Raw genomic sequence first — 13003 nt, forward strand, 5'->3', positions numbered from 1 at the left:
ACACAAATAATAATTGATGCGAAAACTTAATCACAATATAGAAAGACGCCGGGCAATACATTATCACGATGCATTGTGAAATTGTATCTTATACTTTGATACTTAGTCGGTGCTTGAAAGAACTGGTCGAAATCTCCTCGCACAAAAGAAAATCACCCACATTAAGTTTCTCGTTGAAATGTGATGAGGGTCTTTTCCTTTCTGTATGGTGGTCATTTATATGGAAGATTTTAACCTTTTTTTTCATCCATTCATGACAAATGTAGTTACTACTGGAATGTCTGACCTCAGTAATCTCCTTTATCAAAATTACGTTTTTACATTTCATCTTAATTCCCTCTACAAAAATCAGTGACAAAAACTATCAAATGCATTTCTGAGATTTTTTCTTTTTAAATGTTTTTTTTTTTTTTTTAAATACACATCTCCGCATTTGCGGACACTGACCAGTTTCCAGGCGTAGCTGACATTGTACACGTCCTTGCTATTGTCCCTGAGTCGGTTGGTGTGCCAGGACAAAGAGGAGTTCAGTGGCACGGCGATCACCTGGCTGCCAAGAGGAAGGCTGCAAGAAATACACAATGAATCACAAAATGCCATGAGGTCTACTATGTATGCATCCTCAACTAGAGGCTATATGCAGAGCTAATTTGTGGCCGTAAAACATGTTTCATCCTTTGTTACCTGAGGATGTTGTGACGGACAACGGGGAATCCTGGGATGTTCTCATAGTGGATAATATCCGTGTGCAGTGGCGGCTCTGTCATCAGGTAGGGTCGGGTCAATGATGGGTGCATCAAGGTGTAGCCTGAAAAATTATCAAACAATTATTTTTTAGCACCACCATTACACAGGTTATGTACTTAAGTGACTATAATACAGGATTTCTAAACATATTGACAACTCCTTTTTCTTAAAATTGTAACTCCTAAACAAAGTAAAATTTACAATTACTCATGTCATTAAAGATAATCTTATGAATGCAAGCTTTTTTTTAAATGTCCTTTATGTTAATAAGGTATATATTTATTTATTTATTCTTTCATCGATCTATAGAAAACCATAGTGTTATTTAAATAGCCCTCCCTAAAAAGCCTGTTCAGAAATCACCAGCCTTTAACCACATAACTGCATCACAGGAGGTCAGTGGCAAAAACATGAAATCGAGTAAAACACTGGTAGTGTTAAGAAGAAGCCTACGGTGCTGTGACGAACATCTCTTTTCCCCACACACTGATCTGTGAGTCCATCAGTTCTCATAAAGAGTAAACTAACAGGAGCAATCTGCAGTATGTGTGTATCTTTGTAAAGTCCTTATTGAGTGCACCGAGTGCTCCCTCTACTAAAATATTGCACATTTGCTCATCTGCTTTCTTAGCACTTACACACAGAAACTGCTCAGACGTTAATTGTATTTACCTAGACTGTAATTTGCAGCCGATTTTGAATACCAGTTAATAACTTTAATGGGGCTCATTTGTCATTTTCTTTTACAGGGTTGCAGCTCTAATAAGCAGGGTGTGGTAATGAGCTGTAATTTGAAAGCATATTTACGATAACAAACATTTTAGAGGACAAAACAGACAACAGGGCGAAGAAGAAAAACCGAAAGTAGCAAAAATTGACGCGCAATAATTAAATCGGTGAAAAATTCAAATACTAAGACTCATTTCAAGCTTCGAGGTGAGAATTTACTTTGCACATGTTTTATGACTTCCCTCCTTCTCAATTCCTACCATCTGCAGTCACATTGTATCCATTCTTCACTCCTTACTTCCAAGCTGCTCAGAAAGGTATAGTCATTTTCTTTTAGACGGGCTCTTAAAATTATTTTTGTACTTGCCCTTTGAGAAGCATGACCGTTTCCAAAAACCTTAAAACATTGAATAGATTAACAGACATATCTGCCTGCCCCTCCCAAACAATTCTCAAATGTAATGCTTAATGGCACGTTTACTGTGTTGCAAAAAGGGACACACTTTTGCATCATGCAATGCACAAAATTCAAAAACCTGCAAGCACGTTAATAAAAAGTGGAAGTAGAAAGTAAAAAAAAATCTCTAAATTCCTGACATTCCTATTCCTGACAGCATCCATTTTCACCTCTGTGCTGGCAGCAGAGGATGCAGACGACTGACACTAGAGGTGAAAGGACCACGGCTGAAAAATGCCTCAGTGCGTCTTTTCCTCAAAGCTCTACATTTTAATACTGAATGTTAAACTCGGTAGGCGAAAACTCCTGTTCTCATTTCGCTCATAACAGAAATTGCATCCTGTTGCAGGAAAGTTTTAATGCTTGCCTTGGTTTAACGTGTGTGTTCTACTGGGAGGAAGTAGATTCATATATTTCACCTAATATTAGTTAGCACACGTAAACAGTACCAGGCTCCAGTGCCATCGAGTAAAACCTCTTTACTGGCCCCCAGAGCACAACCTGCTCGTTGTGGAGGACCAGTAGTTGAGTCAAGACCCCTTCAGATGAGGCCAAGACAAACCAAGGCCGGACATGAGCGCTCACTCCCCCGCGCTGTGGTAGCGCATGACTCAAGACGGAATGAAACGCACCCCCCAAAAAAATAAAACACGCTACCTCGAAGAAGCTGTCAATTAAGACTAATAAGATATAATGGCTGTGGAGGAAATTGAGGCAAACAAAATAAAGTTTAATTCTGCTTGCATGTGAAAGTTGTGCCTTTAATAAGCTGTAACTAATGAAGATTGATAGCTTGAAAGTTCACATGAATGTTTAGACCACTGGAGGTGGTTGGTCTTCTTGACTTGTATGGTTGCGAAAACTCATAAACTCAGTTTGAATTGTATGTTCTGCTGCCTGTTGCATCACCGGACTGAGTTATTGTGCATGTGCATGAAGAAAACATGTTAAGAATAGATTCAACACCAAAAATATGATTATCGTTATAAATGCAACTGAGGAAGACTTATTTTTAAATGCTGCGGTAGACGATTCTTGCATTGTCTGTGTATTACCTGTGACTTTGTTGCTGTACTGACCTTTATTGTCAATGAGGAAGGTATACGAAGCTAGAGAGTCCTGGTAGTATGTGACGTCCTCCAATATGTAGGCCAGGTTCACATCGACCCCGACCACACCCAGAAGCAAGTTCCCAAAATAACATGGGCGGCTGACGGTCATTATAAACCCTGGTGAAATAAGAACCAAGATCGTAGTCACGTTAATGCGAAGCACTGGGTTAGTTTAAAGGCTTCACACAAAGAGTGGTTTAAGTACTTTTAAATGTGATCTATTGTTATCATTATTCCAGATAAAATGTGGTTTTGGTTGAATTGTTTGAACACTACTTACCATCTCCCATGGCGTCCGCATAGGGCAGGCTGAAGCGGGCGAGGTCAATCATGCGATTTGGCAGGTTAATGTAGAAACGTCCCACCGTGGTTTCCAGGTTGCTCAGCTGGTTGAGCACCATCATGCTGCCCTTCAATACTGGCATCATGAAGGCTCCGGACGATCCGGACGAGGAGGCCACAGAAGAGCGTTCTCGGTCAGATGTTCGGTCAACGCCATACTTCACCGAATTCTGCTCTGCGAGATCCCTCAGGAAAGCCAGCTCCTTTAAGCCCGTGACCCCCTCTGCAGAATGACACGGTGCAAAAGAACATTTGGAAGGATGATTATGGAATATGATTGAGTCATAGACACACAGCTATTCTGACTGAATTTGTCGGCATGGCTTTAAGCCTGTAAGGCACCAAGGGGTGGATGAACAGAAGCTAAAAAGAGTAAACCGCTTCAATGAAGAGCACATGACACCCTCCTCTTCAAGCAGCTGGTAAGGAGAAATCAAACTTTTTGCCACCAACCACAGGACAAATTCAAAGCCTTGTGATGAAAATGTTATTCTGAGAACAATTAACCTCATGCGGTTCACATGGTCAAAAGGCTCGCATTAAAGCCTTGTAATAAACCCACCCACATGAATTCCCAAACTGATTTGGCATGAGCTGCAGCGATAATTCACACATGCAAGCGCTGGCTTCTTATCCTGCATCATGATCTCCATAAGCTTTTGACTGTACAATCCCATGCCCAAGTCAACCCAGCTGTTGTCCATCTGGCTCAGAGACTGTGACATTTATAGACCCCGCATCACTTTAAAGAAAATGCACAATGGCAAAATTAAAACACACTTTGGACGTTATCTTTTTTCAAAGCCCCATAAGGTCACTTAGAGTAGGATGGATAACTATGGCAGACCCCTACAGCTGTCACCTGGAACATTTGGCATCTTTCAACCTATTGAGGAGGATAAAGCAGAACGTCTGCCAACATCCAATCATTGACCGGATTACAGCAGAATCCCTTTTTAATGCCAAGGCTCTGCTCTTTTGATCTTCACACTGGGCCACAGACGGGAGGCAATGTCGCCATGTGCGGCAGTGTCCAACCAACACAAAGAGGAAATGTTACTGACGGTACGAAAATCCTTTCACCTTAAGTTATAAAAGGGAAGTGATATTACTGATCTTACTCTGAACGGTATGTTTCTGAGATATGCAAAATGATATTAAAACGTGATTTAAAAAAGCTAACACCTCAAATTCCACAGTTATGTCTACAGGCAGGGATTGTTTTAAAATTGCATGTTGTGGAGCAGCATTTTGTCCCAGTATTAAGAAAAATAAACAAAAAAACAACAGCAAAAAAAACCCCCAACCTTCGAATATTACTGAAAAGTATGTTTGATCCATCTCCTTTGCATTTCTTTCATGATATGATGCTTTTCTTGTGATCACATCCAACTGACATGTATCTGGTATTACTTCTATCTTCTGGTCCTCTTAGAACTGCAAAATACTATTGAATTGTCAGAATACATGACTTTAAACAAATCTGTATTCCTGTGTAAATTATTGTATTGAAATACTCACGATGTAATATATTGACAGGACACAAATAAATAGAATTGGCTTCCATATTATCAGCTGTTATTCATTATAATCTCAGTATTATTTACTTGTGAAAATACTGAGATATTTAGGTTTACTTGGTTATTTGAACTGATTACAGTGAATAAAATAGCGAGACCAAGAATTAGAAGAAACTTAGTGAGTTAATTAGTCGAGAGCAAAGTAATTTGAAGCTTATTGTTGACTTGCAAATGTGAAGCTTTTTCTTCATTTATTACTTCATTTTGAATGAAACATACTCATGTTTTCAAATTTTGTTTGCCAGAAAGAACAATACTGCGTGCTGCATTTTAGTTTTTCAATTACATGTATACATTTTTCAAAAATGCAAAAAATAAAAAACAAAAGTAATTTGACATTTCCAGGGCATAAATGTTTTATAAAGTTTATGATGGCAGAACGAGTTACCTCCAGAACCCAGAGCCATGATAATAATTATGTACTGGTCAGAGCTTAAAATCTTTTTCTGTCCTTTAAATTAGGTCTAAAAAAGTCAGGGAACTTATATTGGGGATCTACTGCTGCTTTAAGACTGTTAAAAAATGTTCACATGCCAACAATTTATGTTTCACGCTGAGGATCAACTAGGGGTCAAATCTCAAGAGACATGCAATGTGATATTATCATGCTAGTGACCTTATCACTGAAGCAACAAAACACTATGGAGTTGGCACAAGTCAAAAAAGATTGCTCGGCAAAAGCCCTGCCCAGCTCTGCATCTTACCAGCTCAGTTTCAATTGACAATTGTGCAGCGTGAAATAACAACCACACAAGCAGGAGTCAGACATTAACAAGCGGCTCAAAGGCTTTAAATACTGCATGTTAGACCCAGCTGAAATGAACTTCTTGATTTAGGAATAACATGACACTGATTCCATGTCGGCTCAACATCCTAAAGCGCCGGTTTAAATAATATTGTTTGTGTTTGTATTCAGGCTTTGTATTTTAAATGGGCAATATATTCAGCAGTGTTTTGGGTTTTTTTTTCACTTTATTGATGCGGTTGTCTTACAGAGGTCTATTATCTTGACATGATTATTTTCAACACATGTAGTAGGTGAACTCACATGCTGAACAAGAGGACTGGGTACATTGCTATGGCCATGCCTAACGCGAGGGTATTTTATAATATACGGATAATTCCAAACTTTTAAGTCAATATTATTTTCATGCATTTATTCTGTGAATTTCTATAACATGTTATCATGAAATCAGGGGACCATACTTTGCCAACGGATGCAGCAAAAAAAGACACCCACAGTGGGTCTTTCAGCTCTGTGCAACAGCGTCAGCAACAAAACAAATGGTTATGGGTTATTTTTTGTTTTTTTTTCATGCAATGCTAATAAACTCAGGAGGATGGGAGATTTCTGAATCCTTTTCATCATCTCTCTTTAAAGAGCCAAGGTCCTCTGTCAGTCACAAATGCAGAGCAGCATGCCCTTTGAAGTCTCACTCTTAGATGTACCTCATTTCCATTCTCAGATGCAAAAATGATTTGTGTTAATAGCGGACTAATGCACGCGCAGCAAAGGCGTGCGAGCATGCACATGCGTGCGTGTTCGGCAGGAATTAAAGCCAGTAAAAGAAAAAATAGACTTAACCACGACACAGAAATGCACAGACAACCAGAAGTGTTACGCTCCCCTTCATTCTTCTTTTGAGCACAGTGTGCCCAAGAACAGAGAATTTCCAATATCAGGAAATCAGGCACATAGACAGTTCCCAGCCGAGAAAGAATGAAGCAATACTCATCTCAGGGCGAGTAATTCACACAATATATCCACATGTCAGACACAGAATGACCAAGCCTAGCCCATGCTTGTATATTTTTGTATTTTTATTTGTTGTTTCTCACCTGACAGTAATCAGACCAATTTGAGTTTATACGCATGTAGAGTTAAACTGTTGACGTCAGTGCATCGTTGACTGCTGCAGTGTTAGAGCCACGGCTATATCGCTCCATTTGGCCCATTGCAGATATCCAGAAATATTGTGGAATTAATCAAAATAGAAATGTCTTCCCTTCATTAAGTACAAGTCCTGCAGAGGGAAAAATTCTTGGATTTTATGGTGTGTTTGCTGTGAATACCAATGGCAGAATGAAAATCAGCCTTTAAAAATTTATGGAAACTCGCTTTAGTCTCTATTATTCAGGGATTATTATTTCCTGTTATTTTCATATGGTCATAAATTATTGAAAGAACTTTGCCGTGGAAAAAAAAAAAAAAGGAAAGAAAGACACGTGTTAAATTCTGCTATGCAATAAGAAAAGTGTTGGTGGCTAAATCGACTGGTACCAATAAGGAATAGCTTCCACCATGAGGGGCCTACCATTCATGAGTGCATAGGTGAGGATCATGACGGAGTTGTTGAGGTGGCGGTTCTCCTCTCTGACCACACTCAGCGTTGCTCTCTTTTCCTGTTCTGACGACTCCCGAGAGGTGATACCAGACGACAGGTAAATGATCACCATGTCCGTGGCTAAAATAAGACAGCAACATGTCAGTTATTACACTGACTGTTCAGAGCGTGTGCAATCCACCACAAACACAATTTGTTGAATCTTACTGCTGCTCTGTTTGTTCAGACTGCTGGTGTTCCTGAGCAGCTGAAAGGCCTTCTGGAAGCCCGCTGCATGCTGCGTCGCTCCATCAGAGGCCTTTATATTGGATATGAAGGTGCTCATCTTCCTCTTGGTTTCACTGGTAGCTGGAGACAGTAGACTTTTGTAGCACTGGTCGAGAGAGCAGGAGCGAACCGTCTCTGCCACTGAGAGGATGGAGATCTGCAGAGGAAACACAAAGGTTTTGAATCAGAACTATGATTATTTCCAAGTATAATGGATACAGGGATTTTATTGTGGTAAGAGTGCTTGGGAAAACAAAAAAATAATTCAACAGTGTTAATTAAATAGTTCACTCGAAACAGATGTATGAATCTGTGGGTAATGACTAGGAGCTGTCGTTGACCTCTTTGCTTAAGTCAAACTGCCGAGGGTAAGACTGTTCACATTAATTAACACTAAAAGCCAACATTTGTTGATTTCGCAACACGTTTTCCATTTTGATGAAACAGAATGCGAACTTTCAGATGTGCTTATTCCCCTTTTACAAACCTTATCATGTTCATCTACAGCATTGAGAATGACCGATGCCGAGTCTCTGGCGATCTGAAGCTGAGTGTCCGTTACAGATGCACCGTGGTCAACCATCACCACAATGTGCTTGGACTGTGGACGCACTGCAGAGACGTAAACAGGCCTACAAGAAGACACGGGCTGGTGAGACTCTGGACGAGACAGCAATGTACGCGCAATACCAAACGCATGACATTACAGCAGTTCAACAATTTAGGGAGTTTTGTTCCTCGTTTCATTGGGGGAGCAACCTATAAATGTGGTGTAAGGTGCCAGTTTCAATGTGTGTGGTCTGCTGGACACCAAGACCCAAACACAGGGTGGAAAGAGCTCACAAAGCCCCATTCACATTAGATGCAAGCCAAGCAACGTCATTTCTCCCATGGCTGTGTGCCAGCTTGCTGACATGAACAGCAAGGGGGGGAAAAACCAAAAGACATGATAAAACGGGGGAGAAAAACACACAAGGGAGCAAAAGAGAGACGTCTTTCAGCCGTGACCACGAAAAAAACCCACAACACTGGAGGTGTGAAATTCCAAGGGGCTTTAGTGGTACGAAGCCACATTCCTGCCAAGGCTATGTGTGGTCAGGGTGTAAGAGGGCAGCATGCCATGGGTTTGCCCTCTGGGCCACCCCAGAGCAACTGGCAAAAAAAAAAAAAAAAAATGGAGTAGATGAAGAAAGATGAAGGCAGGAACCCTTGTTGTGGCTTTAACCTCAGCCAAAAAAAGAGCCCTCTCATACCTGCTGCGGTGTTCGTAATTTCCTTTACAGTGGAACTTGTGGGCAGGGAAGACAGTGAAAATGCCCTCTTCAGAGCTGAAGTACTGCCACTTTATCCCAGGGTTGGACTTCAGGTTGTCTGCCAGCACTGCAAAAAGGAAGAGAAGGCTTAAAAATGATGAGAAACAGACAGAGAGAGATCAGGAGGGAGAGTAATTGTTCAACAAGGTGGGGAATGAAAGACTCAAAGGATAAAATCGGGTGTTTGGTACATTTACAAAAATGTCCAATTATAGAAGATATTGTTGGTGTTGTTGGAAAACGGCGGCCTCTTTAAGGGCTTCAGCTCAGACTGCACCCAATTAGAAACTCAAGTCCTTTCAGTTTAAAGTGAGCCGTACAGATAACGTACTATGTCAAATTAACAAATAAAAACTCATTTCCAGCAAGCATACAGCCTCGGTTTTCAAGGAGTATCGTCACAATAATTTAAAGTCATTGTTTAAATATCAGATCTATAGGCTCCTGCCAAATCAAAACAGACAAAAACAAACTATATTCACACCCCCTTCGAACTGCAAACTGTACACATCTATAGGCATGTCTAGCTTGCATGCCTTTTATATAATTACCCACCAAGCAGAAATACAGACCAGTTCTTTAATATGTGAACTGGATTTCTTCCATAAAAACCGCCAGCGACTACGTTTGCAGAAACTCAAAGTGTATTTGCTTGAAGCTAAGGGAGTGATATTTTTACGGGGTCACAGAGTCGACTGTATCTCCACTGAGATCACATCACAAAGCCAGCAACTTCCGCTCCACTCAGTGCAGCACAAAACCACCTTTCACAAAGCAGTGGAGGGAAGGAAAATGTGGAGCGGGAGTGAGAGTGACTCAAATACAAAGATTTGGTCTTTACCAAGGCCCAAAAAAAAGAAAGAGAGAGAGATGAGGAAAAAACAGTACAGTACACAGTCACCAATGAGTGTATCATAAATACAACATAATGCTGCTGGTCAAAATGCATATTTATGTGCTCAAATTTAGGAATACAAACTAGTTTCAAATCAAGAGTATGTTGGATAAACAACTTGGATAATTGTATAATTAAGGATCTTTATCCTAAATATTGTCGATCTGTAGAAAAAAATACAAGATGCAATTTTAATGATGTGTCATTTCTAAACGATAGTTTTAATTCTCCAGAAAATTAATGTACTTAAACAGTCAGTTTGCTATATTTACCAAATAAAAAGTTTGATTAGAGTTAATTAAATGTTACAATTTTTAATCTCCGTGTAAGTTAAACTTGTAGTAGTCACTCACAGCTGTGTTAATGTGGAAATACTTTGCCATTTAAGCAACTCTGTTATATTATGGAAAAGGGCTCCTTCCATGCTTTGGAACGAGCTTTCAAAAATCTACTTAATTATGTCTGAAATGCCTTTCCCAGACATGTATAGTAAAGTCCCCAAATGTGCTTTTTGGCTTGTGATTATGTGAAATGAATCATCTGGTGAACAGAACCTGCTCTGACCTTCTCCAACCTTCTACTTGCATTACAAGACAAAGGTGTTTCCCCCAATGAATGTAATGGAAAATCCACTTACAAATATTCAACGAACCCAAAATCCAAAACAAGTCAAACACAAATATACAAACCACAGAAACGCTGTGAACCATTTTAAGTAGCAAAAAAAAAAAAAAAAATCCCCTTCCCTTCATGTATTCAGAAGTGGAGCAGATTTGCTGATCATACATCACCCTCTGCACAGTCACTCTATCCATCTCTGAGGTTCGTATAAACAGGAACCACTCAGTTGTGTTGACAGAGGCAGAAGAGCCCCGTATACATCTGTCAGGCTGCAGTGCTCCATTCTGCCACCAGTGTTTAGATATTCTCAGAAACAAATGGATGCACCGAGAAACAGAACTGAAATGAGAACCATCTCTTCATGGAAATCTGCAAATGATCGGCTTTGATGTATCTGTGTTAACTTCTTCACATAAACACTGGTGAAAGTGGTTTGTGTGACGAAAATGATCCAGGTATGTCAAAAATGACAGAAGTTCCCAGGGAGTTTTCATTCCAGTTGGGCTCTCTTTCCGGTCAGCTTTAAACGCTTTGTCTTATGGAAAAGTTATTTCTCCAACGTTCTACTGGAAAGTCACTCAGAGAATGACATGAATGTCATCACCAAAAGACAAACTTAACAACTCAATTCTATCTCATAACAGCTAATATTCCCAGAGGACTGTGGGAGCGCGTCAGTTTATTAGTGTATAAACACGTTTGGGCAAGGCAATTTGATTTGTATTGTACATTTCAGCAACACAGCAAGTGCTTTGGTAGGCACAGTGAGGATCTAGACCAACAATGTTAACATACTAATGCCCAGGAACTGAAACTTTGGATATGATCGTAATGGTGCTCCAGGAGCAGTCAGGGGATATTTTTTAATGAGCCTTTCTGGGGAGTAGATAAAATATGTTTTGTGGTCAATCAATAGTCAGAGACTGTGGGTTCAATCAACAGTTGTCTCATATGTCTAAGAGAAACTTGGGGAAATGTGTTTTACAAGATGATTAATGAAAACATTATCATAGCAAACAGTCCAATAGTCCAACAAGTCGCCATGGCACATTATAGTGAAAATCCACTGTGCACATTTCACAATCCCACTCAGGCACAGTCTCCCCATGGCGATGGAACATGTGCTTGTGAGGCAACTTTGGATCAAATGAACATAAATATATATTGTACCAACTGCAAATTTGAGATCTTCCAACATCTGAGAATCATATAAAAGGCAGACGTGGCTTGGACAGAAACACTGCAGATTAAAAAAAAACAAAAATCACACTATCACACTAAAAATCACACTACACTTTTTACATTTGCCATTTTTATTTCCTCTACCATCCACCACAGTCCACCACCCGACCCCCCCCCCCCAAAAAAGTAAAGTGAACATGGGAAGAAATACAACACAGTCTTGATACAATTACTCAATTTCAATCACCCCTCACCTACTTTCATTTCATTCATCATTCTCTCCCCAATTATCACGCACTCTCTCGCCTCACCTCCCTCCTCACTGGGGCTGCTTGTTTAGACTGGGCTGAGACAAATGGCAGAGGATGAATACGCTGGTAGTGTGGGGGGTCAAGGAGGACTGAGTGTGAGGGGACATGGAGTGGAGAGGGGAGGGGAGGGGTAATTTGAACTTGCCGTAGCTGGCTGGTAAAGGAAATACAACCCCAGCCGACGCTGATGTGTTATGAATGGCAGTCATTATGAATGGATTGCAGAGAGAGAAACAAAATATATGAGGCAGTGGCAGAATTGGGATTACAAGGGAGTAGCAAACAATAACGGTTTCTCTGGACGCAAACTCCTGAATTTTATCAAGAGAAAGAAAAATTAAAAAGAAATAAAAAAGATATGATGACAAGTCATCTGTGAAAGTCTTGTTTCTGGAAGTTGATTTGATTTGACAGTGAAATGTATTGATGTTGTGCAAGATGGATGATTTAACCAACCATCCTTGGAAATGACGTTCATAATTAGAAATCTATACATTAAAAAAAATACATATATATAATTTGTTGGACTGAGACTAGAACATTAACATGTCATGAATGCAACAGAGCTTGTTAAGTCTTCTTGCAGAAGCTGGACGGTGCACAGCTAAACTAACAAAGGCAGAAGAAATTAACTTTCGGCTGAGGAAAATGGGCTTCTGTCTGATTTAAGTCAATACGTTCCATTTTCCTCATAAACCAAAGTAAACCAGAAGTGTACAGTGCAAAGATGATTTTACATCATAATGTACTGCAATGTGCTGATGCAACATCTATAAACCTATTGCAGCAGCACTGTTGGCCTGTTCTCCATTGCTCCCGCTCAAAGGATCCATGAGGCTTATCTCACAGTACCATACATACAGATCCCATATTATTACTGTGTGAATGAACCACAGCTACTTGTATTTCAGGTCAAATCAACAGACACAAAGAACTAGAAATCAATGTCTTCTTTTTCAACGCTTCAGAGGCGATCAAACAGAAGACAACTTCATTAAATATCACTTTCTAATGGTGACGACAGGTAAGTTGTTTTTCATGTCATAGAGAGCCAGATAACATATTTCTAAATCTGCACAAGGTAAAAGCTCAATGCGATTGT

The 13003-nt window shown here is 40.0% G+C and overlaps 1 protein-coding gene across 1 annotated transcript in view; it reads right to left on the bottom strand.

Moving 5' to 3' along the window:
- The window catches only part of cachd1 (cache domain containing 1), an 83225-nt gene that overhangs the window by 25358 nt on the left and 44864 nt on the right, over nt 1-13003 (bottom strand). Inside the window, exons 5-12 of the mRNA XM_080506563.1 lie at nt 8833-8959; nt 8067-8211; nt 7520-7736; nt 7283-7432; nt 3326-3610; nt 3013-3162; nt 685-808; nt 448-565 (exon numbers count right to left, since the gene is read on the bottom strand). Coding sequence (XP_080362689.1) covers nt 448-565; nt 685-808; nt 3013-3162; nt 3326-3610; nt 7283-7432; nt 7520-7736; nt 8067-8211; nt 8833-8959 — 1316 coding nt within the window. The remainder of the gene's footprint in view (nt 1-447; nt 566-684; nt 809-3012; nt 3163-3325; nt 3611-7282; nt 7433-7519; nt 7737-8066; nt 8212-8832; nt 8960-13003) is intronic.

The sequence above is a fragment of the Blennius ocellaris genome, assembly GCF_963422515.1.
Source record: "Blennius ocellaris genome assembly, chromosome: 12".
NCBI classification, from domain to species: Eukaryota; Metazoa; Chordata; class Actinopteri; order Blenniiformes; family Blenniidae; genus Blennius; species Blennius ocellaris.